We start from the raw sequence: 27,058 nt of genomic DNA, 5'->3' as shown, positions 1-27,058 counted from the left end.
TGAAGTTCAGAATGAAACCGTGCCAAACCGGTTCTGAAAGAAACCTACAGAAAGCTTTTTTTGGCTGTGATACCTACACAGTTGCTGGAATTGGATCTTGCGTATGAAACCTCCCACGGGGTTTCAACAGCTACTGGTGTTTGGGAGGTTGATTTTAACGTCGTCTGGACAGCAACAGCAGCAGAAAGGATGCCAGAAGTCAGTGCTGGAGAATCAGCATGGCCCACCGCCTGCTCTTCTCGATCGGTGACAGGGGCGATACAGCAAGGTTTACAGGAACACTTGTATCAAGTATTATAAGAATGCCATCCTCCTTGGTTTGGGGTTTTGTTGAGGTGGCTTGAGATGATGAGATTGCCCTCAGGGGTTTGCAAGCGTCTGGACCCTTCTTGGTAGATAGCACAGGACATGAAAGATCTTAAATAACCAGGTGGGTTTGCACAGTGTGATTTGAAAACTGTATGACATGGAAAATTTGTTTCTCATCAGTGTCCTTACAAATAGAGATTTCCATAGGCTGGGATATGATTAATAAAACTTTGAGATGGAGCTACGTGGATGGTCGTGGGTCAGTGCAGAAACTTAGACGGCTGAGTTAGAAAATCAGATGTGGTCCTTCAGAAATCTGAATAAAAGGAGACTTGAGGATAACGCTTATGAAAGATTAAGCTGGGCTCTAAAACCTGTTAGTGTGGAAGAAAAACCTCCCTTAGCTGCAGGTCTCTGTGCATCACGTCCACCGCGTGGGCCAGCAGATGCTTTTAAAGTACTGGTGTCACTGCAGGGTACAGCAGGGTTTTTTTCCACAGGGACCTGCGGGCCCTACCAAAAGAGACAGGTTTGCGGGGGCCATGGTCCAGATTGTAATGTTTCTGTATAATTCTACTCTCCTAAAGAGACCATAAATTCCTTTCAGGAGGAGGTATCACTGTCTAAATGCTGAGTAATTAACAATGCAGGGACTTGGAGTGCTGATAACGTGACTCTCTGCCTTCCTTGAAAATGGTGTGGTTCTTCAATCTCTGATTATTTGGGAGCTTTAATACATTTTGCCAAATATTGGATTTCTTTTTTTCGAAATGTTGCTGCTTCTATCTTTTCCTCTTGGACAGGACTTAAGCTAGAAAGACAAGGAGTCTGTACACAGTCTCCACCGCACGTCCCTGACATCCCAAGAGCCCTTCTGTCCCAAGTGTCCTGACAGAGGGCTATCCCTATGGGTGTGATTTCTAGGGATGGGGTCCAAACCGAGGGCACAGGGCTGTGGGTTCGTCTCCTGATTCTCTAATGCTCATGTCCAAGTCCATCACCCTCTTTTAGCATTAGGGTGAAAGGGTGCAGCATGAAAAACCTTTATGTGTTTATTGGAAGTGTGTCATTTGAATGGATTCATCTGACATTCTGGACTTTCAGTACATGGTGGGGGGTGACGTGCTCAAGAGCAGCCCTGCAGAGAAGGACTTGGGGTGCTGGTTGATGAGAAGCTGGACATGAGCCAGCAATGTGCACTCACAGCCCAGAAACCAACCGTGTCCTGGGCTGCATCCAAAGCAGCGTGGCCAGCAGGGAGGGAGGGGATTCTGCACCTCTATTCCTCTCTCGTGAGACCTCATCTGGATTACTGTGTCCAGTTCTGGAATCCTCAGTGTAAGAAGGATATAGAGGTGTTGGAACGGCTCCAAAGGAGGCTACAAAGATGATTGGAGGGCTGGAGCACCTTTCGTACGAGAACAGGCTGAGAGAGTTGGGGTTGTTCAGCCTGGAGGAGAGAAGGCTCTGAGGAGATATTATAGCGACATTCCAGTACCTGAAGGGGCTACAGGAAAGCTGGGGAGGGGCTGTTCATAAAGGCTTGTGGGGACAGGACCAAGGGGAATGGGTATAAACTGGAGAGGGGCAGATTTAGACCGGATGTTAGGAAGAATTTCTTCACCATGAGAGTGCTGAGACCCTGGCCCAGGTTGCCCGGGGAGGTTGTGGCTGCCCCATCCCTGGAGGTGTTCAAGGCCAGGTTCGATGGGGCCTTGGGCAGCCTGATCCAGTGGGATGTCCCTGCCCATGGAAGGGGGTTGGAACTGGATGATCTTTAAGGTCCTTCCAACCCAAACTATTCTATGATTCTATGACGTGGTGGGAACGGCTTGTTTTCCTCCGTTTGCTAAGTGAAGGGAAGTGTGAACATCCAGGCGGCCAGCTGTGTGCTGGACTTATTTATGAACTTTAAATATTTCAGTACCAGCCCTGGTGCTGCAGCAGCTTTAGGAGATACCAGTCACACAGCAGAGTTGGTTACAAGAGAAAAGCCAAAATGCAATGTTTGCTCCCAACATCTGCTCATGAGAGCTATGCCCAAGCCAGGATGTACCTTCCTGGAAGGCACAGTGATGGGCTAGAGTGATGAATATTCTTATTTCTCTGCACGAGGATATAGGCAGTGAAATGAAATGAAATGAAATGAAATGAAATGAGATGAAATGAAATGAACAAGCCAGCCACTCATTTGCTTTTCCCATTGAGATGTCATCTTAGTGCAGGCACTTTGTGTGGGCAGGACCTCCTGACGAGTGCACACGTGGAGCTAGCAACCAAACTGCTCCATCAATTAGCACGTTGCGCTAGCAGAGTCCTTTAATTAACAACTTCTCAAAATCTCCCTTGGAGTTGATGTTGTACGGCTGCTCTGTCCCTGACCAGCACGCACTGAGACGTTCATAAATCAAATTTGGCATCTCTGAAGCAGAAAAGAGTTTCTACTTCAATATATTTTCCTCTTGTATCCCTGCTGTCATTGTGTTTTTCAACTGAGGTCGCTGTGCCTCTCTGTCTCTGTTTTAGTTTATTTTTTTCTTACCCTGTTGCTCTGATCGTGATTCCTGCAGTAGCTGGTATTTTCAGGGAAGAGACCCTTGAGCTGGAAGAGCTAAAGATGCTGATCTGCTTGGTGTGATGGCCATGGAACCAAGATCAAGCATGGCAGGAGCCCTTCAAGAACACATTCATCACTGAGGCTCTGTCCATGTGTTTTAATATATAAATATTTATTGGTCCCAGACACCAGATTTTGTTTAATCATTAAACATAGAATCATAGGATCACAGAATGGTGTGGTTTGGAAGAGACCTCAAAGCCCATCCAGTCCCACTCCCTGCCATGGGCAGGGACACCTCTCACTGGATCAGGGGCTCCAAGCCCCATCCAACCTGGCCTGGAACCCCTCCAGGGATGGGGCAGCCACAGCTTCCCTGGGTCAGTGCCTCCCCACCCTCACAGCAAAACATTTCTTCCTGAGATCTCATCTTACTCTCTTTCAACTTCAAACTGTTCCCTTTTGTCCTGTCCCTGCACTCCCTGATCCAGAGCCCCTCCGCAGCTTTCCTGGAGCCCCTTTCAGCACTGGAAGCTGCTCTAAGGTCTCCCTGCAGCCTTCTCTTCTCCAGGCTGAACAACCCCAACTCTCTCAGCCTGTAATTAAATATTGCAAAGCTCAGTTCCTGGGACAGGAAGGGATTGAGCATCCCCTGCTCGCCGTGGGCTGCACTGGCTCCAGGGACAATGCCTGTGCAGGTGCAGGCGGAGAGAGCACATTTCTGGATATTCTCAAGGGCTGTGGGGCTGATAAAAACACAAAAGGTATCTGTTTCCCGTTCTCCCTTTTGCATTGTTGCGCTGCCTTTCCCAAAGTGCTCAGCCTTTTTATATGGTGAGGCGTTATCACCTGGTGATACCTGGGGATCAGCTGTGTCACACAGATTATAGCCAGGTGGCCCTCAGAAACTGCTAGAAATACCAGTTTTGCATGAAAAAATGGCCTCATTTGTTTAGTGCTTTAAGACTGTTCTGCCAGCTCCTGCAGCACCTATTACCTGAGCAATTATTTTGCCATGCATTCATCATTATGGCAGGTTATTCATTAAACACAGGGAGACTTGCCACTTCTTCCCTTAGTTTAATCCTTACAGTCATGTGTCAAAGACTTTTTTGCTCCCCCCTCCAACTGTGCCTTAAAAATAGAAATATAAATAACCTAATTCTCCATGGTAGCTGAAAAATATCCTTTTAAAAAGCAAACACGACTCCCTCTGCCTGTCCCTGGCCACTGCGTGCTTCGGCCCCAGCTGCCTCGAGGGCCCCACTTGCTCTCTCTGCTGCTTGTCTGTCATTTATGTTGTTAAAACTGCCTATTTTTTCCTTTCTAATTGTGACTAAGAAGCCAGTTTTGAGCTTAGTTTGGAGCTGGAAGTGGCCAGTGGCCTGTGAAACGGTCGGATATTGTTTCTGCAAGGAGAACTTTTGAAGCCTTTTGAAGATCATAGAATGATTTGGATGGGAAGGAACCTTAAAGTTGAAGTTCTGCCCCTCTGCCATGGGCAGGGACACCTCCCACTGGATCAGGGGCTCCAAGCCCCATCCAACCTGGCCTGGAACACCTCCAGGGATGGGGCAGCCACCACTGCTCTGGGCAACCTGGGCCAGGGCCTCACCACCTTTCCTCACAGGAAAACGTTTCTTCCTCAGATCTCATCTCAATCTCCCTTCTTGCAGCTGAAAACCATTCCCCCTTGTCCTATCCCTGCAATCCCTGATCAAGAGCCCCTCCCCAGTTTCCTGGAGCCCCTTTCAGTACTGGAAGATGCTCTAAGGTCTCCTATAGGCAAGAGGCCAACATCAAACTCCTTCTTAGGAAGGTGTTGGAATTGGAGCTGAAAGCAACATTTCTCACTCTGCCTCTGAGAATTTGCTTGCTCACATGTATCTAATTTTTATGCCATCTGGGATGCACTACAGAGGCTACAATTATGAATTTAATACCTTTTTTTCCCCTGCTTTATTGAATTGCATTAAAAGTACTGTGTTGGGTCTTTTAAAACAGCAACTGCTGTTTCTTCAGCACCTTCACCATTAATATATTTGGACTTAATATTTCATAGTATTTTTCCCCGAGAGACATTTCTTCTCTCAGACAGCACTACTGTCTGATGGGCAGGAAGCTACAGTCATACCGAATGTCTCATTCGTGCGTAGCAGAAGAAATGGTTTGAATCCCTTGAGTTGTGGCAAGGGAAGATAGATGTTTCTTGAAGTGAAGAATAAAGTGTAGATCTGGGATAGGAGGGTTGCGAAGAGTTGGTTAAATAACGGGTGTTCTCCGTCACACAGATGAAAACCATTGCAGCAAAAGAGTAGATTTTGAGAGAAAGCAACACTTAATGCTGGTTTATTCATTGCTTTGCAGGTTTGAAACTTTTGAAGTGAATAGCTTTGAACAGTTTTGTATCAACTATGCGAATGAAAAGCTTCAGCAGCAGTTCAACTCGGTAAGGTCGGCTTGGAAGTGTTCCATGAAACTTAGCAGAAGATGTATCAAGGCAGGATTATTGTATGTCTGGCTTCTGCTTAATGACAGTTACGTGCATCCTGGCCAGCACCAAAGTAGTTCTTGGGATACCATCTCTCCCAGGCAACGATTGTGCACTGCAATTGCACTAAATGTTCATATCAAGTTGGAAATGTTGCTCAGCTGATTTATAAGCTTGATACTGGAAGCAGGTTTGTGAATGGTTTATGGAAAGCTCTGATGATGGTTTTGAATTAGCAGAGAGTTTGCCATTTTTCTTTTGTTCAGTTTTAATCCTAAACTGAGCTCAGCCGGGATGATCTTGTGCCAAGTTCTGACTTTCAGTGTGTGACAAAGCATGGGTGGAAACCTGCCCATTAAGTGTGGTTTAAGCCTCTGCAACTAAAATGCTGAATTAAGTAGCAGGATTGGACACACTTCTCATTTTTCACATGAACATGCCTCGCGAAAACCTGAGGTTCTTCTGTTTAAGAGATGCAAGCACTTACCTGCACTGGAAACAAAACCACTAAGGTGTTGTCTTCTGCTTTTGTTGTAAGCCTGGAAAAAAATTACTGTTAGTTTCAGAATAGAAGGGAAAAATTGTTAAATTTGAGCAGCTAAGGACTCTAGAGTCGTCTGGCTCTTTGAAACCCTATCATATGCGTGGACATGAACATCTACAGTATATCTAATGCATCAGATCATTGCTGCTAAAAATGAAAAGTAAATTATGGATGGTATTGCACTATTCATATCTTTCTTATGTCCTACTATCACTTCTGAGGCTTATAAATTGAAACTCTGAGATGGCATGTTTGAAGAGATTTTAAACAGCTATCTTTGAAGAAAAAATTGCATTTCAAAAATCATTTTTTAATATGCTTAGAGTATCTCAGAAGTAGACAGAGACGATTTATCAGCTTGGGCAGAGGTCTGAGATATATGAGCCAAGCAAAGATTTTTTTTTTTTCTTTAAATAAGAATCTGCAATAGGAGTGTTCTCGAGTCTGTTAGATGCTGCTGCTGATATCCCTTCTAGGGTGATGATTGCTCTTTGTGGAGCTCTGCTTACAGATGGGGGCACACACCCTCAGCAATGGCTTTGCTCCCGGCTTGCAGACCTGCTGCAGGTCACTAGTTTAATCAGCAGAGCACTAGAGAGAGAGATATTTATCTAAGCCTGAGAGATACAAATGTCATTGCCATCCCAATGTATGGCTCCCAGCTAAATGTAGTGACAGCTTCAGTCGTTTTCTGGTGAAAGTCATTTAAACCTATTTTTTTTCCTGCCCCATGGTTCCCTAGTGTAATGCCTTTGTTTTCGTTGTCAGAAGCTGAGTTGTGTAAATAGCAGAGCCTATAGAAATCCTGTACATGAGAGCATCTAAAGCTTGTGTGGCTTCTGGATGTATTGAGGGAATGCTCTGCTCAAGTGGGGATGAGCTGGTGAATGGGACTGTGCTGGGCTGGCTGCAGCCACGTCAGTAACTCTGCTGTTCTTCCACTCTCAGCACGTGTTTAAGCTGGAACAAGAAGAGTACATGAAGGAGGGAATCCCTTGGACTCTCATAGACTTCTACGATAACCAGCCCTGCATAGATCTTATAGAGGCGAAACTTGGTATCTTGGACCTACTGGATGAAGAGTGCAAGGTAAAAAGGGCCACCAACCATTTCACTGGCATCTTTGTTTTTATGAAAGGTTAAAGAATGGTCTTTAACGTGTGGAAGCTTGCAAGAAAGTAAACATCTCCTTTCATGTGCATTGATGGAGTGCTTATGGCTAGGGTAGGCTGTTGGCATTTGCTTTGTTTTAGGACCATTCTGAACCCTTTGGCAGATGTTTGCTACCAACGTGATTACTTGGTCTCACCATTTATTGCCAGAGCTCGTGTTTCTGCCTCTGGCTCTGCAGGGATAGCCATTTTTTGCAACTTTTAACTCTGCGGTGTTATCCACGAGCTGGAGTTCCTCCCTGTCTCAAGCCTTATTTTGTCACAAGGGAAACCTGAGTCCTCTTGTGAGAGCTCTTTGGGGAAAAGTGGATTATATTTAGTGTATAGACTTCGGATGCTGGAAGTTGTTCTTCAGTGGAACTTGGCATATAGAAAAAGCGTGTCTGGGAAGGTCTCCTTTCTGGTTAACATTACTGTGTCAAGAGGCATTGATCACATAATTGAAGATTTGCTTAAGTCACAGAATCATAGAATCATGGAGTGATTTGAGTTGGAAGGGACTTTTGGTCATCCAGTGCACCTCCTGCAGGAGCAGGGACATCTTCAACTTGATCAGGTTGTTCAGAGCCCCATCCAACCTGACCTTGAGTGTTCCCAGGGGTGGGGCTGCCACTAGCTCCCTGCGCAACCTCTGCCAATGCCTCACTACCCTCATTGTAACACTTTTCTTCCTTATGTCCATTCTAAATCTCCCTCCCTTAGTTTAACCCCCCCTATTTCTTGTCCTGTCACAATGGGCCTTGCTAAAAAGTCCATCCCCATCTCACTGGAGCCTTCTCTTCTCCAGGATGAACAACCCCAACTTTTTCAGCCTGTCCTTGTAGGAGAGGCGTCAAACTCTGTCTGACCTCAGGCAGACCTGTAGTTCGTGCAAGTTTTGCACAACACTGAAATTACATTCACCTTCTACTCCTTTGAGGTAGAGAAGCACATGATCAGGATGACCTCTAGTAGAGTAGGCTTCTTCTTTAACTCTTCCTTCAACTTTCTTCTGTTGGGGTTTGAAGTTGCGTCTTGCCTCAGCTTTTCTGAGTTTTGCACTTGTGTTTGGTTGGTCTGGTTTGTTTGTTTTTTTTAAACCAAGCTTGTAGTGTTGGGAGAGTAGTTTGTCTTTTATCATCTGTCTCTCGTAACAGCCTAGATAAAAAGTTCTTGCTTAAAAGATGAGTAGAAATGCCAGAATGGCAACCCTTCATGAGAGTTTGTGAGAAAGACTGGACTCCTTGTTCACTCCTTGTTCAGTCATGAATTATCAAATATATATAGGAACAAGAAATGTAAGGTGGGAGATTTTCCCGGGAAGCTGGAATGCCTGTTTTGAAGGTCTTTGGTGTGAAGAATAAGAGGAAAGTCCAGAGTCTTTAGGTATGATCATCTCAACAGGAGAGCTCAGTGTGATGCCATGAAGACAAAGAACCCTACAGTGGACAGAGTGGCTCATATCTCTTCCAGTTCTGGTGTCTGCACAGCAGTGATGGTGAGGAAATACTGGAGAGAGTGTTATCAGATGAGGGCTATAAAACATTGGGATACTGAGGATAGAGGAACTTCAGCATGGCACATGCGTGGCTGTAAGCAACAGCTGGTGGGATGGTTTTCAGACCCTTTGACACAAAAAACCCTTAACATGTAGTAGCTAGAAGTTGAAGTTAGGGAAATTCAGCCATTAAATAAGCCTTGATGCTGAGTACAGCCTATTGGAAAGGAATTATAACTGCCTTTCTGCTGCATGTGGCTGCCTTGTGGAGCCCCAGAAATTGATTCTGCTATGGTGTGAGCAATAAATTTTCTTTGGCAACAGTTTCCAGTGTAACTTGGAGATGTTCTGTGCCAGGAAATGTCTTACTGTTTGTGGAAGGGATCTGAGGGGTTTTGAATGAGGACAAGGAATGGTGAGGCAAAGAGAGGTGGGAGAGCAGAAGCAGGGAAAATGCTCCTCAGCAAAGCAATGAGAAGGATGCAACGAATTCTTCTCACAGGGCTGTGGGGATGGGACAGATCCAGTGGCCTGTGGGTGGGAGTGTCACATTGCATCAGAGAGCAAGGTTTTGGATCCATTATTTAGAGTAGTGTCCCTCTTGGGATTTAAGGAGATGTACAACTTGTCTGGAAGCAAGGTGACCTGCCAAGTGGCTGCTCTCCTCCATGCAACCCAGCTGCTTTCCCAGGCATGACAAGGCTGTCCCAGCCTGCACATCCCACAAGCTCAGCTCTCGTCTTGGGTGCAGACACTCTGGCAGTGTCTTTGTGATGAGCCAGAGTTGAGGCTTTGCCCTTTTCAAATCCAGTCCCAGGAAGACTCCTTGAAAATGAGAACAAATTAAACTTAACTTGATGCCCTTAAAATAGCACTTCAGCCAGTGCTAGCTCAGAAGGAGGTCAGATTATTTGTTTGATATTCGGCACCATTTAATTTGGTCTCTGTGCTATTAAGCTGTTAAATTCTTCAGGCTTGGAAAAGCTCCTGAGAGTTGTGAGGACCATAAGGAAAGTTTACATCAAGCCATACTGGCTGGTAACACTCCTTCTCCTCTCTGAAGCACCTGGCAGTAGTTGCTGCTCGTGATATTGCATTGGACAGAGCAATTCCTGGGCAACAGCTGTAAGATGGGCAGCTTTCCTGCAGATCTGCCTGGTGCTGCTTTTAGCATCTGTGTTTTTTTTTACTGAAAACCTGAAACACAGTGTCTATTCCCCCCGACATCAAATGCCAGTTATCTGGATATTTACCTGTTAGTGGGGAACGCTGTCATTACTCACAGACCCTCATCACAGGCCCTCTAATCAGCTCTTTTATAATAACCTGCAAGTGTTTTCCAGCTGTATGAAAATTTCAGCAAAGCCTGTCAACTGAAAGCACCGGTTTATGGAGGAAAAACTTTCACCCCCGCATCACCGGCAGCAATGTTTCACCTCTTGGGGAGAGCCGGCCACGGCGGGTGCAGGACCACAATAACATAATTGCAAGTCATCTCGTTAGCACGTACAACAGCAGATAAATATACTTTGGGACTTGAAATGGCGTCGAGGGGGTCCTGGCAACATAATGAAAGATTAGCGCAGATGTGGAGGGTTTGTCGCTAACGTTCTTGCTTCACAGTATGGATTTTCTTTGATCTTTAATGTAAGGTCGGGAAGGGGGAGGTTGGGTACACGCTGTCATAGAGCTTCAGTAATGAGAGTCTTGTCACCGTTTAGAAAAGAAGGGGACCAGGCAGGGTTGAAATGGGTATTGGCAATAGGAGAGAGGGCTCTTCAGTTGAGATTGGATTTTTAAAGACTAAACCCATCACATGAACGCAGACGATGAAGTGAGTAGCTCTGAAAAAAAAGAAAGCTTTACAATATGTTTGTTCTTGAGGGTTTCTCGACAGCTTTGAGATCGTAGGAGGTGGAAGCTGTTGTAGTGATATTAAGGTTGGAGGGGCTTCAGGAGGCCATTTGGTCCAACCTCCCGTTATCTTCCTGGTCTGCCCAGGAGCCTTACAATTGCCACAAGACTGTGAATTTGTCCTGTGCTAAGTGACCTTGGAATCCTCAAAGAGCCTCTTCCTAGTTTCCTGCACTGAAATGTCAGCTGCCTGGATCTGGATCTTTTAGAAGCTCTTTATTTTGCTTTGGCCTAAAAAGATACCCAAGGAACAGCAAGTGTTCCTGTGCAATGCATAGAAATGGCCTTGGCCAGAAACCAAGACTACTATGACGGGCACCAGCATGGGAGCTTTGTAGCACGAACTGATAAGCCTGAAGAGAACAGAAAGGGGAAAAGGGCATCCGGGAGAACCTCTGTGCTGGTGGGTCTGAAATGTGAAGAGAGTCACCGGAAGCCCAACAGCGATGGTGGGAAATAATGTGGAGTAAGAGCAGATCCCTTGAGGAGAGCAAAGAGACCAATTTAGAGTCCATCAGAAGAGGGAAGGAAGGAGTCTGTCTTCTGAAGGCTCCAGTTGTGGAAAGTTGGGAGGGTGCTTGGAAGACTTGCTTGGATGGCTGAGATGCCTTTAGAATATTGGAATGAATTGCCTTGGAAGGGTCATTGAAGTCCATCCAGTTCCGACCCTCTGCCATGGGCAGGGACACCTCCCACCGGATCAGGGGCTCCGAGCCCCATCCAACCTGGCCTGGAACCCCTCCAGGGATGGGGCAGCCACCACTGCTCTGGGCAACCTGGGCCAGGGCCTCCCCACCCTCACAGGAGAACATTTCTTCCCCAGATCTCATCTCAGTCTCCCCTCTTTCATCTTAAATAGTTCCATCCCATCCTGTACCTGCAATCCGTGATAAATGCCCCTCCCCAGCTTCTCTGCAGACCCCAGAATGGATACAGTTGGTGTTGTTGTAGAGGGCATGACTTTGACTAAGGGGACAGCAGACTTCCTACGAAGACTTTGAAGGCTCTAGGGTTGGAGGGAACATGTGAAGGGAAACTTCAGTGGTCTGGAGAGGAGGAGCCAGTTTTTTTTCCAGGGACGCGAAGTATCCTCAGAGGACATTGAAAACTCCGTAAGAACTGCAGTCAAGTCTCTGTCAAAGCTGGGTGAGGTGTCCTGCTTTTCAGGGTGAAACGGCTTGATCTGTGGGAGTGCTGTGTGTCTTCATGCACTTCCCAAGTGTCTTTGGAGAGTACAGTCTGAAGTTGCCAAGGATATCCAGGTTTCTCCATGAGGTGTCCTGCTGCACGGCTGCTTTCTTGCTTTGGCCTGTCCTGTTGGGATGGAAGTGGGAGTGGAAAAATCAAGGACAAAAATTGTCCATTAACATGAAGTGTATCTAAAAGGTTTTGATCAAGAAGAGGGTGGTTGGAAGGGTTGATGGATCAATCACAGCATTGTTGTCTGAGAGTTATTACAAATCTTAGTGAAATTCTTTCTGCTGGGGGTAACGTGGCCCTGTGGCTGCCGAAGGAGGACGTGTCTAACCAAACCCACAAGCTCCCTCATGTTCTCAGACTCTCTCGTGGGTCTAGTTTGTGTTTCATGGCACATTGCCATCATGTTAATGCTTTTAATGTGCCAAAAGCATTTTCTAATGCTGTTCAAAAGATGGTCCTTAACCTTTCCTGTGTCCTTCTGTCAAGTGCCAAAAACACTCAAGCCTGCTTCTAGTAGGCTGGTTCTCAATCCTGCTTGTCTCGGTGCATCTCTGCGAACTTGAATGTCTGAGCAAATGTGTTTTCCTTGTCCGGATTTGTTAGCTTTTTGAACATCAGAAATCAGCATGTCGCCTTCCCGTGCCACAAAGTGCTCTCCAGGGGGATTTCTGCTCCATGAACAGATACGCAGAGGTTGGACCTTTGGGCTTTCCTTTCAAGTGGGCCACCTAATCTGACGGCAGAGTAGCTTTGCCTACGTCACGCTGTCAGCTTTTATAATATTGAAGTCAGGTATATCACTTGCAGTGGAACATGTCTGTGGAGAACAAAGGAAGACCAGGTTTTTTTCAGGCTTTAACGTATATCGGAGTGATGAGGAGAAAATAAATGAAAATTTAAATAGCTCCTACTGTGTTTTCAGAGTGGCTTTTAGATCAGTGAGGTTTGAATGGACTTCCACTGCTTATCCAGTTAGTTGTCCCTCTGCTGGAGGTGTTGGTGGAGGGAATCTCACTCTTTAGGCCAAGAAACTCCAAACATGTTCTCGGCTGTTGTGCTAGGTTCTTGACCTTGGGATGCTTCTGATGCAAAAACTCTGACTGCAAGCCTGGGGGCTGACCCTGGCTGTACTGGGTAGGTTTGATTTTGGTTGTGGGAGCTCCAGGCAGTTCAGAGAAGACAGTGTATGGAGATGAGAGGGGATGTTGGCTGGGATTACTCTGCCTTGGCTGGTTTTATGCAGTGATGGGTAGAGGGACAGTGAGGACAGACGAGCAGAAGCAGTGACCTCATGAAACTACTGGTCTGAGGTTAGAATCATAGAACCACAGAATCATTAAGGTTCAATCATCCAGTCCAACCATCAGCCCAACCCCACTGTGCCTACTAAACCATGTCCCCAAGTGCCATGTCTACATGGTTTTTGAACCCGTCTAGGGACAATGACTCCACCGCTGCCCTGAGCAGCCTCTGCCAGTGTTTCACCACTCTTTCAGTAAAGGTATTTTTCCTGATATCCAACCTAAACCTCTCCTGGCACAATTGAGGCCATTTCCTCTCTTCCTATCCCTTGTTACGTAGAGAAGAGACCAGCGCCCACCTCGCGATTTCCATCCTATACATCCTATCCCCTAAAAAAGTATTGCACTGATGAGATAGTTTCTAAATGACTTTTTCAGTGTCTGTAAGGGCCTTATACCATAAGCTGTTATAACAGTACAGATAATGGCCTGGTTAGGTTTTATCTCTGGGACTTGGTCCATATCAGGTGTTTCTCAGGTAGCTAAAAATAACCAGGCTGCCCAGCCGTGTGGAGCGGATGGTGTGGGTACAGCAAAACCTTTGTTCTGGGAGGCAGGAGCGATGCCTTTGATGTTCAGCTCTGAGATAAGCAGGTTTTTCAGCAGAGTCGATGGCCTAGAAGAGAGCTGGTGCAGGATAAATCTGCTCTCTGCGACATCAATTGGCAGCATTGCTCCTGCTCTGCACCAGTGGCTTTGTCCTGAGCAGGAGAGACCTAATGAGAGGGTGTTCTTATCAGTTATAGTTCATCTAACTAGCATAGAAAGAACACGGATCTGTTAGAGTGAGTTCAGAGGAGGCTGTGAAGATGATTCGAGGGCTGGAGCACCTCCCGTTTGAGGATGGGCTGAGGGAGCTGGGGTTGTTCAGCCTGGAGAAGAGAAGGCTGCGGGGAGACCTTAGAGCAGCTTCCAGTGCTGAAAGGGGCTCCAGGAAAGCTGGAGAGGGGCTCTTGACCAGATAGTGCAGGGACAGGACAAGGGGGAACAGTTTTAAGCTGAAAGAGAATGAGATGAGATCTTAGGAAGAAATGTTTTGCTGTGAGGGTGGGGAGGCCCTGGCCCAGGTTGCCCAGAGCAGTGGTGGCTGCCCCATCCCTGGAGGGGTTCAAGGCCAGGTTGGATGGGGCTCGGAGCCCCTGATCCGGTGGGAGGTGGGGGTGGGACTGCATGGGCTTTGAGGTCTCTTCCAACCCAAACCATTCAGTGATTCTTTATTTAGAGGTAAAAAAGAAAAGCATCTGTGTTTAAGAAGGTGATTCTTGATGTGAATTATAATCATGAGAGTATCAAAAGTTACAATATATTATCATTGGCTGCTGTGCAGCTATATGCTTACAAAATAATAACGATAAAAAAAAAGATTATTGTATTTTTCCTAATCTTGGCAATATATCAGTAAAAACTGCAGGTGCTGGGTATGAAGGTAAATGCAAACCCCCATTGTAAATGCCGATTTGTGAGAAGTGGCCCATTCCCTTGCCGCACAGGCAGTCCTGTGAGGTTTTTCGGTCACTGCAGTTCTTTGGGATTTCTCTGCGTTCCGTCCCATCCTACCAAAGCAATATCTTGGGCAGCACTGGATATCTTGGTGTACTGCACCCATGTACCTTCAAGAGCGGGTCTGTGAAGGGCTTGCACCCTTATTTCGTTGGAAATAGGATGAAGAAGGGTGATTTGGCATCCAGGAGGTTCATGGCACAGGAGGTTAGATGTGTGGGAGGGAAACACGGGAATCATTCAGCTGTGGTGGAATGGCTGTGGGAGTCTGAAGCTGCAGCCCTCTGTGCTGTTGGTGTTAATGCATCCTGTGTTTGAGATCCAAAGTGCCCCCATCCAAACCCTGCTGAGAGGCAGAAATTGCTTAAGAATTATAATTTTATTATTACTCTGATATTTTAAAGTCATTTAATCACAATTATTGCTTTATATTAAATAGAATCTTTTGATTGTTGTCTCAAGTGGCAGTTCATAAAACTATTTGGTCACCAAAAATTGCGTCGGAAACGTAATGTTGGTGCCTGAGCAATTAATGTAACTTAAGTGCAAAATACTGCCTTAATTACTTTTCTTCCTACAAGAGCTGTTCTGGCTGTTGGAGCAGAACCAGGATTTGGGTGTTTTTCACTGAAAATGAAATTTTAATGTGTTTGTCAAGAATATACATGAAAATGAAATAGCACATAGGGAACCGGGGGGTGGGGTGGTGAACTTTGTTTCTTAAGTATTCCCATGTGAACTACAGGAGGGTCACAAAGAAGGCTCCTCCAGAACCTCCCCACACCTCCTTTGTATGCCTCTCCACAACTTTTTGGTTCGTATTCTCCTGGTCCAGGTTCCCAAAGGCACCGACCAGAACTGGGCACAGAAGCTGTATGACCGGCACGGCAGCAGCCAGCACTTCCAGAAGCCCCGCATGTCCAACACCTCCTTCATTGTCCTGCACTTCGCCGATAAGGTAACCGGATGCGTGCCGTGTGCGCTGGAACTTGGACGCAGAAATGGGAAATGCTTAGAGGAGAAAAGAAGAGCTGCCTGAAGGAAAATTAGTTTTTAGCACTAGTGAACTGCTTTTTGGTGATAGGGATGCCTGGTTGGCAGTAATCTCAATTAGATGCTCTGATCTAGGTTGGAGGACTTCAGCCTCTGAACTATTGCACTAAGCTTTAAATAGTTGCCCTTTCTAGAGGAGAGAAAAAATCCTCTTTCTCAAAGCTGCAGCAAAGTTAATTTCTGTAAGGGCAGCTTGACCAGAAAGGTATTGGAAAAGGGAATTATTTTTGAAGAGCAGGAGCCGTGAGTGACATCAAGGCACAGTGTGGAGTAGCGCATGAGAGGTGACCCTAGGCCACCCTTCCAAGGCAGAAGAAGAGTAGAAGAGATGGGCCCCTCAGTACAAGGACATTGAGAAGCTGGAGTTTTAAAGGCAATGCAGCTGGTGGAAGGTCTGGAGCACAGAGGTCATTGGGAGCAGCTGACGGACCTGGGGCTGCTCAGTCTGGAGAAGAGGAGGCTGAGGGGAGACCTCATCATGCTCTGCAGCTCCCTGAAAGGAGATTGTGGTGAGGTGGGTGCTGGGCTCTTCTCCCAAGTTACAAGGAATAGGATGAGAGGAAACAGCTTCAAGTTGTGCCAGGGGAGGTTTGGATTGGATGTTAGGAAAAATGTCTTTCCTGAAAGAGTTGTGAAGCCCTGGAAGGGGCTGCCCAGGGCGGTGCTGGAGTCCCCATCCTTTAAGGTGTTTTAAAAATGTGTAGCAATGGCACCTGGGGACACAGTGCTGTTGGACTGATAGTTTGACTTGAAGATCTTAAAGGTCTTTTCCAACCTTAATGATTAGTGATTCCAAGATGTCAGCTTTGGGATTCTTCAGGTCCCAGGGTCTGGTGCTGTAGAGTCTCATCCGTGGGCCCCAGCTTCACTGAAGCCCAGATGTGACAGGCATCAATCACAGCACATACGAATCTTAAAAGCTTGCAGTTATCCAAAACATGTCTTTCTTAGAAAGAAAAATATAATGCCAGTCTGGGGATGTATTTGCGGAGCCAGAGGACATGTGGGTGCTGTGATCCAATACAGGCACTTTTCCTAACAATATTTGCTCTGATTGTAAGTGGCACTTTTCAAGGCAAAGGTTGGTACTTGCCTTTCCTTAGGCATGTGATTTTTCACATTTATCTCTCACAAATGTTGTTCCTTTGCCAGCTTTGCCCGTCTGCTTTGTGAGCAGTTATTTTAGCCAACTTTGGATGTGAAAAATAAAATTTTATTCTGTCCTCTCAAAATTCTTCCGCTGCCTCCCCAGCCTTCTGCAGGCTTAAAACCAAGAGACCTCCAAGAGATGTAGTCAGGAGATATTTTGAGGTTTATTGATTAGCTTACAAGGAGTTCAGGAGTGAACAAAAGAACATGTAGAGGTACTGATGATCTTTGCATTTTTACCCCTGGTTTCCATGGAAGCATGGCTGGGTCCCGTACGAGGCAGTTTAATGACCAAGACACGCTGTAGGTTTGTGTTAAGGATTTTGCTTTCATTCAGGTTCACTTTTTCGATTAAAATGACCTTTAAATTGCAGTTATTACTCCCACTTCTACCTCTCTGGCTTCTCAGGTGAGCTCCGATGGTAGAGAAATGGTGGGACACAGCACTTTGTCCCTGTGTGGTTGGACTTCATGCTCTGGGCTTCTTCTTTTGTCTCCTCCTAGGTGGAATACCAGAGTGAGGGGTTTCTGGAGAAGAACAGGGACACCGTGTATGAAGAACAGATCAACATCCTGAAAGCCAGCAAGGTAAAAGCAGCGAGTCGGGAGATAATCAGCACTGCGACTTTCCAGAGTGTCAGCCTCATGCTTGCACTCCTGTGCCGTCCATAGGAGGTTGTGTATGCAAAAGTGTTTGGAGGCACCTTTGTGAACAGCAGCAAAAGAGGGAAAGTAAATGGGATGTGGAGGAGGGATTAAGAGGAGCTGGGAGCTATGGTTACACCCAGATGTGGCTGTATGTATTCCTCTGCTCTTCTACACCCTGGTGTCAGTGTCCCATTGAGGCAGATCAGAAAAATGTCCTTTCTGTACCTGCTGATCCTCTTTCTTTTGATCACCAAGAGCAAAAGTCAGGAACAGCTACTTACGAGGCAGTGTAAATCCCAATGAACTCCTGCTGGGAACTCCCCATCTGTTACTTGGCATGGAAGGTGTTGTTGGAAGCATGTGGAACCATAGGTAATTCTGGGATTAAAAGCCGTGGTCAGCAGGGTGGTTTGTGCTTCGTGGGTAGTGTTGATACCTCTGTATGAAAATGGCTGTTCCCCTTACCTGTAGCCCATCATACTCACGACTTTTAATGACTTTAATAAGTAGAGTGCAAAAATAGGTTTAATATAAAATGCTGGAAGTCTAATGTAAACTCTGAGACATTCCAGCTGCTGTAGACCTATTTTGCACCGCTGCCAATACGTAATAATAACAAATTAACATATATTGATGATTGTGCTTGCTGTCGCTCCTGTATTACACTATTTTGTGCCGTGTACCTTTCCTCTCTGGAGTATTGTAAAAACAACTTGTTGGCTTCTCCGTGTATTGGTGCCAATAGAGATGTATTGACTGGCCTTGAACATCAAGTCTTCTAGTAAAGAGCTTTTTTGCTGCCTGAGGTTTAAAGTCTCCGTAAGTCCCAAGGGCTGTGAACTTGGTGGGCTGCGGGAAGCAGAAAAGCAGCAGCTGTGGGACTCTGCAGGCTTCAGTGTAGGTTGCGCTTGCAGTAGACAGAGTGTTTTGCAAATGGGATTTAAGTTGGAGACTTTACAGTTGCATATATGACCTGGGCAGATTTAACGCTGACTGACATACTGCCCTCTTCTTCTCCACGAGTGTGCGTTTGTGCTTTGATGGGTTGCATTGAAAGTGTCCATGACACAAACATCTAAGGAATTTCAGGTCCTTATTGTTTAAAACCAGACTAAAAGTTCCTCCCTGCAATCTTGAGTTTTCCTTTTTCGATTAATGACTTGAGACCTTAAATCATCTTAACCTTTCCCAGGGCAGCAGGAAATTAGTACAAAATCCCGGCCCTGCCAGGTCCAACACAGCCAAAATAGGGAACAAATGACTCTGGAGCACCATTGTTTCCACCAAACTTTGTGTGTTGTGTAGGGAAGGAATATATCCACTTTTCTCCAAAACATTTCAAAGCCTTCCCCAGCACAAACCAGCTTGTTCAACTGCATTTTTTTTTTTCATTATAAATTTTGGATCCCCCCTGCATATTGCGGGCAGATGTGTGTCACATATCCAGATTTCTTCTCTTTATGCCTCCCTCTCTTGGGTTTATGGCTAAGTGTGACTTTTCAAATGCTACCCTAAATAAGGAGCATGATGGGAGGAGAAGGAGGAATTTTATTTTTAGGAGCATTTTAACCGGGAGTTGGTTCTTGTCAAAGTAAGAGAGATGAGAATAGGAAATTAATTAACCATTGTCAGTGGCTTGCCCTGCATCTCAGCAACTAATCCATATGAGGATAGCAAGATGTGCAATTTTCTTATCCATGGGGGTAGTTGCAAGTCTAGTAACAGTGAAACTGGGCTTAAATAATGCCCAAAGCAAGAGCTCTGTGTGTTTGGGAAGCTCACAGCTTTCCCAGGGTAAAAACTGGGCATGATTGGAGCCTATTAGAAACATCAGGTAACCTGCAGGAATAATTGATGCTGTACGATGAATTATTTAGCCAGTGCTGTTGGAGGCAGTGCTGCAGAACTGGCGATGTCTGATAGATGTTTCTGTTTGGCTTCTTCCCAGAGTTGCAAAGGAGAGCTGTATCTCCTTGGGGCAGTGTGCTGTATAGCGGTGGGGACGGTGCCACCTGCAACTCATTCCTTAAAAAGGAAATAAGAAGGTGCTGGAATAGGTTTAGTAACAGCATCCCTTCCTCCTTTTCTTGCTTATACATAAGGGCCAGCAAACAGAAGTTGATAATATAATGTCAGGGTGGGTTATACTTTGTTTTAATAGCAAAGAAACAAACTCTGCTCCTTGAAACTTGTTTGCTTGGCCTGAAGAGATGGAGTTTCTTAGGCTGTTAATGTGTATGCTTCAGGGCAGAAGATTTGGGCTTACCTGGCCTGCAAACTAAGCTAATGCTCCTTGGAATCAGGTGTTAGGAACTTGTGAATCTGTGGTGGTGGCTTCATAGGTGACACTACCAGCATGGTGGTTTTGATCCAGCTTAGAGCACTCTCAAACGCACTTGGCTCTGAGAAGCTTTGGGTAATAGTTTGATGAGCTTGTGCATTTCAGCTGTTTCTTGAACAACTTGGGAACAGTGGCTTTTGTCAGCCTGCCCTGATGCCGTGTTGTCCTAGGAGGAAGAGCAGTGCTTCCCTTGGCAGGAACATCCTCACCCTCCTCCTACAAAGCCCCCAAAACCTGATCTTCTGCCCCTAAATTACCTAACCCCCTTGGCCAGGAGATGCAGTTTTTCTTACCTTTTTTTGCCTCTCACCTGCCGTGTGCCCTCCAGGGGTCTGAACAAGTACAACTGTTTTTCTTCTGCTGTAAAAAGCAACCCTGTTTCTCTGAACCAAAAAGAGCAGGAGGAGCAGCACTGAGTCTGCCACTCGGATGTGCTAATTGGGCTAAAACTTTAATGTGTGCTGTAAGACTTCGTCCCATAGTCAGAATCAGGTCTGCATACAGCATTCATTGCATTCTTCTTTATATTCCCACTGAAGTGATACACAGGGCAAGGGGGAACACTCAATTTAACACAGCAAGGACTTAAACACCTCTCTGTCAGCAAATGCATCACTGATGAAGTGCTCCAACCAAGGCAGAATTGCCTTCTGCTAATTAGAATGCAATTACTGCCGTCAAAAAGATGGTGAAAGAGACTTTATAAAGCAGATAATTAGTTTTGTCAGTGCTGGTCAGCTAAAACAGTTGAGAGTTGATGTTCTTTGAATTAAGGAAGGGGGTTTGAGTACTGATTGAAAGCATATAGACATGCTGTTAAGGTATTATATGCCAGTTCTCTGTAATTATGAATAAGGCACCAGTGCTTTTGACTTTTGCAGTTTGGAAGGAGGGATCTGTCCTACTTACTTATCACAGAATCACAGAATCACCAGGTTGGAAAGGACCCACTGGATCATCGAGTCCAACCGTTCCTAACACTCCCTAAACCATGTCCCTCAGCACTTCATCCACCCGTTCCTTAAACACCTCCAGGGAAGGCGACTCGACCCCCTCCCTGGGCAGCTGTTCCAGTGCCCAATGACTCTTTCTGTGAAGAATTTTTTTCTGATATCCAACCTGAACCTCTCCTGGCGGAGCTTCAGGCCATTCCCTCTTGTCCTGTCCCCTGTCCCTTGGGAGAAGAGGCCAGCTCCCTCCTCTCCACAACCTCCTTTCAGATAGTTGTAGAGAGCAATAAGGTCTCCCCTCAGCCTCCTCTTCTCCAGGCTAAACAACGGATGCTTATCCCTCAGCATCCGTGGAATAGAGCCTGGGCTGCTACAGATGGTCCCAGTTGCACTGGTTTTGCCTTACCTAAGGGGAAACCTCACCTCTAAGGTTCTTGTTGAGCATTTGTGTAGGAGCAGGCACTCTTGTTACTAACAGCAGGCTGGCAGGGGGACATTGCCACTCCTAGCAATGCATTGAGAAGATATTTTGAAACCTGAAGTTACAACCTGTGGTTTCACCACATTGTCAAGTGCAAGATAGTGAAGCCGAGCCTGCCTTGGATGTCTTCCAGCACCAAGCACCTCCCACTCAAACACCCTGTGTTCGCAGGAGTCAAAGCACCCAAGACAGTGACATGTCATCAAATCACAGCAGCCTCCAGGATGCTTTTTTGGGGGATAGAGGATTAGGCAAAGAAAGCTTGAGCCTTTATGCTGGTAGGAGTTGGGTGAGCTGCAGAGATAAAAGCTGTGAGTACGAAGCAGCTCCTTAGCAGGCGCTGTCTTGGAGCCTGCAAGCAATTTGCTAGTGTAATGCAAACAGTTTCCTTTCCACAGTGGTATTTAGGCTGCTGTGCTAGCAAGCTGTGCAAACAGCCTGCAGGTCTGGGGCTGGAAATGTTCCTGTCTCGGTCCAGGGATGTGGCAGAGAGCCAGGCAGCCCGTTATGGCACAGCACTCTCCATTAAGGAGTGAACTCCACAAAGTGGTGAACTCCTGCACTCTTCTTGGAATCTTAATGGAAATACAGCCAAACTGGGCTTTTGGAGGAGCTTGTGATGAAAGCGAGAGTGCTATGTAGTGCACTGCTGCCTTGTGTTGGTGTTCTTGTGTGGATATGTTGGGCACGACGTGCCGTGGACATGGGAAGTGTGATGCTGGTGCCCTCTCCCATGGATGCTCCGGAGCGGGTGTTGCTTACAGTCTGTGCACTGGTGGGGTGGCATCACGGGTGCTTTGGTGGTGTCACCAGGCTGCAGCGCAGCTCAGCTGGGTGATAAGTGAAATCACACCTGGCAACTTGAATGTAAGCACAGCTGTAGGAGAAACCTGTGTGAATGCACAGCTGGAATCAAGATGTGAAAATTTAACAGACCTCATAAGCAGACCAGATTTATGGTGACACACTTAGTATTCAAGTTCCTCAGCCTGATGCAAATTTGAAGATTCTGCTGCTTAAAAAAACCCCAAAACAATTAACTGGATTTGCCAGCTCACCGTTTTCCCATTTATGAAGCAGAAACAATGCTTCTGGCTTGCCAGAAACCCCAGACTTCAGTGAGCTGGGGAGCTAAATGTGGCTTTCAGGGCTGCGGGATGGCAGTCCTGCTGTTGCTTTGCTTGTTTACACTGAAATTCAGGTAATTAGTGAGGAAGTGATGGTGTCTCTTAATTGCTTGGCAAAGCAGGGTTAACTCTGGGGCTGTGATGGGAGCGGGATGTTGCTTGTCCTCATGCAGAGATCCCATTCCTGGGAGATAATCTGCATGGGCAGCATCTTCGCCACCATCAGGACTGAGTGAGTAGCTCAAAATGAAGACTGGGAACAAGAGTCACCTAATGACGCGGATAAAGGGATTGAATATACCCTTTATCAGAAACAGCGTGGCCAGCAGGACCAGGGAAGTGATTGTACCCATGAACTCAGCATCAGTGAGGCCACACCTTGAATCCTGGGTTCAGTTTTGGGCCCCTCACTGCAAGAAAGACATTGAGTGGCTGGAGCGTGTCCAGAGAAGAGAACAGAGTTGGGGAAGGGGCTGGAGAACAAGTCTCATGAGGAGGGGCTGAAGGAACTGGGGTTGTTTAGCCTTGTCAGAGGCTGCCCAGGGAGATGATTGAGTCCCCTCCCTGGAGGTGTTTAAAAGGTGCATAGATGAGGTGCTCAGGGATCTGGTTTAGTAGTGGACAATTACGGCTGGACCTGATGATCTCAAAGGTCTTTTCCAACCTAGTGATTCCATGATTTTATGATTTGTGTTCAGGAAGTATTGTACGTTGGATAACACATCAGTGATGCAGCCTTTCAGCTAGCCATCCTCTTTTTTCGCTTGTTTGATTTAATATGCATATTTTAAGGTCTGATGAACTACAAAATAGAATGTCCAGTGGTACTGCTGGTGTGGTTTATTTAGGCAGTGCTTTTTGATTTCACTTTATTGCCCTTTTTTCCCTTCCTGCTTTAAGATAGGTAAAGAATGACCAAAACGACGCGACTTGAGTGGGCTCCTTCAGCAAAGAGCAGGGCCAGAGGTGCTCAGACATTGTCTTTCATTTTAGTATCAAATGGTAGCAGACTTATTCCAAGATGAGAAGGATGCTGCACCCACCACTTCCATGGGAAAGGGAACATCCAAAATCAGCGTCCGTTCTGCCAGACCAGTCATCAAAGCTGCCAATAAGGAGCACAAGAAAACAGTGGGACACCAGGTAACATTTAATATGAGAGGGTTGGTTGATGGCAGGGGAACGGGACAGGGGAATCCAGGTACATTTTTACGGTTGAGAACTTGTTTCTTCAGTCTGAAGCAGTTGGTGGGGGAGTGAAGACACTGTCCCATGACTCACGCTGATGGGGACCATTTGGCCGTTGCATTTTGGACACCTTCTAGCAATGTCTCTGGAAGAGCAGGCTGAGTAGTCTTCACTGGAAGGAGTTGAGACATAGTTGAAGGAGGGTGGAGGCTGCTCTGGGATTTACTGGACTGTATCTTAACTCACTACAGTGCTCATAAATTGAAAAAAAAAATAGAGAAAAAGAGCATTTTTTCCCCTTTGTGGACAGCGAGGCAGTGCAACGGGGGCCTGGAGAGGTTGTCCTGCCTCCATCCCTGGAGGTTTTTAAGACTCAGCTGGGTAAAGCACTGGGCAAACACTTGTTACTGTTCTACATCGTTGAGCTGAAAGCCCTCAACCCAGAAGGATCTTCTCTGGATTGCTCCTGCATGTGCTGGGCTGATGGGTGGGTTTACGCTGTGTCACATCCGGAGGATGGCACTGCAGGTGGCTTCTTGCAGCACTTGCCAGCTTGGGCTGTGTGGTAGAGCACCTTCATCCCTTCTAAAATGAATGGGTTTGTCTTTCAGTTCCGCAACTCACTGCATTTGCTCATGGAGACTCTGAACGCCACCACCCCGCACTATGTGCGCTGCATCAAGCCAAACGACGAGAAGCTCCCTTTTAAGTAAGTGGGCTTTCAGATGAGGAAATGTGCTGAACGTCATAGCAACGGTGTGCTTGGGACTTCTCCTCTTGTTAAAGGGATTGCCCCTCTTGAGATGTCGTTCCTGTAACTGGAGGGTCCCAGTAGCTTGCTGGAGTCACTTCTCTTGGGTTTCATTGTGTGTTTTTTATGCCCATGAAATTAAGACTAGTGCAAGTCCTAGTAATTCATAGACGTACTCTTCTAATACTGAGCATCCTTGATTTGCATTAATAGGGTCTTTGTACAATTTCATCTTGAAATCACTTTGATTTAAGTGGTTATTGTACAGAACAATGAAAAGAAGCAGAGCAGGAAATGAAGAAGTGGAGATACGTAGTGTGCTTGCAAAATGGCTTGGAAAATTAACAAAAATATCTTGATGCTTCCAAAATAAATCTGCAAAAAGTAAAGATGTGGCTTGTATCAACTTCAGTCAGGTTTCCAGCTGAGTGAACTGGTAAAGCAAAAAGCCAGTCTTGAGCTTACTCTGTAGTTCAGAGATGTATTGCAAGCTGTAAATGTTGTGGACAAATATCTGTCGGCCTGTTTGACCTCTTGGCGATGTATCTGTCCACAATTTTGCACCCTGTAACTCCAAAAAGCTCAGCCATTAGTATGCAGATCCCATAGATCTTGTTGGGATGTCTTTTAAAGGCTCTGGCATAAGCTGCAGGTGGTGACATTTAAGAAAGCAAGGATTGGAATTGTAACCTGTGAGCAGGAAGGCATTGCCCTTCGTCTGTTCCAATACACTTTGAGTACTCCTGGTGAGCACATTGCCACCTTGCTGTGCAGAAACAGCTCCAACAAAGGAGAACAAAGCATCTGTAAACAGTCTTAGCCTTGGTCATGACATGCTGGTAGATGTATCCACCACGAAGATTCTCTGGATTGACTCTTCTCCTCCTACAAACAGCAAAATGAAGGGTATTAATGTTTAGTAGACATTCAGAAACTGGCTTATGTTTAACTGACTCATTAGATTGTTTTGCACAATCAAACTCTATAACCCAAAATGAGTTATAAAGCAGGTATGTTTATTTCCAGCGCTGGGGTGCAAGGGGGTTCTCCTCCTAGCTTGCACACCCTATAGCTTAACAAGCAGCTACTTATAGTGTAAAGACATGCATAGGTATAAGCGCCTACTACATATTCATACCCTATCCCTGCTTTGTATTATAATTAGATCTGGAAAGTTTGTTCCAGTCTTGCACCTGTGTAGTGCCTCCTGATGGCCGTGGGCCGGGGTCTTAGGGATGAAGTAGGAAGTCTTCCTTGGGATGAATATATTTCTTTTTGAACTTTGCGCAGACTCAGTCTCCTCTGACTGTTTACAAACTCCCGAACCAAATGCAGCAGCTTTCTGCATTCCAGTGCCCACTTATCAGTAAACTGCTGCTAGGTGGCTCCTTCATGATCAACCTCCAAGGTCTTCAAGGCGAACAACGCCAAGCGCTAACGAACGCTCCCAGCCCCCCTTGTCTGCTTTCGCACATCAAGATGATTAGTTGAGAGGGGAAATTTTGGTGAGATCTCAGGAAGAAATGTTTTCCTGTGAGGGTGGGGAGGCCCTGGCCCAGGTTGCCCAGGAAATCATGGCTGCCCCATTCCTGGAGGGGTTCCAGGCCAGGTTGGATGGGGCTTGGAGCCCCTGATCCAGTGAGAGGTGTCCCTGTCCATGGCAGGGGGTTGGAACTGGATGGGCTTTAAGGTCTCATCCAACCCGAACTATTTCACGATTCTATGATTAACAGCCCTGGAAAAGGCTGCATTGGCTGTCAGTGCTGGCACAGCACTTTCTGTAGTTGGTTGTATCTATTTCATATACCATTTTTTAGGTACTGGAGGTATTCAAGGTCTCGATCTCATGGTGTTTATTGCAGAGGTTGTGCATTTAAACTAAATTCAAGATTGCACTTTTTGTTTGATTGCTTTCTTTACATAAAGCACAAAAGTATAAATTTATGTAGTGAAAGTGTGGTAGATCTCTGCACAGTGAAATGGCTTCACCTTTCCAAAGCATGTTTCCAAGACTTCGTGTTCATACTGTGCTCTACTTTTTGCCCAAATGTCTTCACTTCTTTACCTTTAACTTTGCAATTCAGTTTTTCACGTGATGCGCAGTATACAGTTAATATAGTTTTATAAATGTGCAAGTTCATGGTTGTCAAGGTGTAGTAATTATCTAAGTGAGCACAGTTGTACTTCTTAGGATGTTACAGGTAGCAAATACCAGGAAATAATTCTGCTTGTGTCTGCTCATGCTCTGAGTGATGACATGATCTGATGCAGTGGTCCAACTGGTGAATGTCAGCGCTGTGAAAGCTCAGTTTTTGAGAGCAAAGGGCAAACCAAAATAGACACAAGAGTGGTTGTGCTCTTTATTTAAGCCTCAGCCTGTAGTTCTCGTAGTTGCTGGAGAGGGTCCTGGCTTTCCATTCTGACAAATGACTGCAGCTGCTCTGGATGCTGCATTTCACCCTCTCTGAGCTGGGCTCAGAAAGTTCCCCTCATGTACAACATATATTGCCCTGATATCTTCCAGGACTGAAGCTTCACTTTCCATCTACAAGTCTTGTTTATTATTTATTGTTATGGAAATTGTACCCTTGTGGATTCTTCCTTGAAATGAGTGACAGCTGAGACTGATTTTCCACCCTGCACTGTGTTTGCAGTTTTGTAGCAAATAATTTACTGTAGACTTGACAGGTCCAGAGTATTTAAAAATGCACAAAGTAGCAGGGGACTATTACTTATGCTGCTTTCGCACAGCAGAGGCCAAGCAGAATTATTCATGTAGTCTTGACTTGTGAGTGTAAATACTGTGGGCTTTCAGGAAGGGATAAGAAGGTACCTGAGATGCTTTTGTTCCTCACCCTTGTTCTGGAAGTCGAACACAGCTATGGTCATCTACATCTATGGACAT

At 45.9% G+C, this 27,058-nt stretch overlaps 1 protein-coding gene across 4 annotated transcripts in view; it reads left to right on the top strand.

The window, feature by feature from the left end:
• MYO5B (myosin VB) overlaps positions 1-27,058 on the top strand; it is a 173,969-nt gene that overhangs the window by 74,089 nt on the left and 72,822 nt on the right. For all 4 annotated transcript variants that reach the window (XM_054053668.1, XM_054053671.1, XM_054053669.1 and 1 more), the window contains exons 11-16: positions 5,234-5,315; positions 6,850-6,990; positions 15,301-15,423; positions 17,172-17,255; positions 23,208-23,357; positions 24,014-24,111. In XM_054053668.1, coding sequence (XP_053909643.1) covers positions 5,234-5,315; positions 6,850-6,990; positions 15,301-15,423; positions 17,172-17,255; positions 23,208-23,357; positions 24,014-24,111 — 678 coding nt within the window. The remainder of the gene's footprint in view (positions 1-5,233; positions 5,316-6,849; positions 6,991-15,300; positions 15,424-17,171; positions 17,256-23,207; positions 23,358-24,013; positions 24,112-27,058) is intronic.

Source organism: Cuculus canorus, chromosome Z (genome assembly GCF_017976375.1).
Source record: "Cuculus canorus isolate bCucCan1 chromosome Z, bCucCan1.pri, whole genome shotgun sequence".
Taxonomy (NCBI): Eukaryota; Metazoa; Chordata; class Aves; order Cuculiformes; family Cuculidae; genus Cuculus; species Cuculus canorus.
Note: the sequence above shows the minus strand (reverse complement) of the source record. Positions and strands in the feature narration are given on the sequence as shown.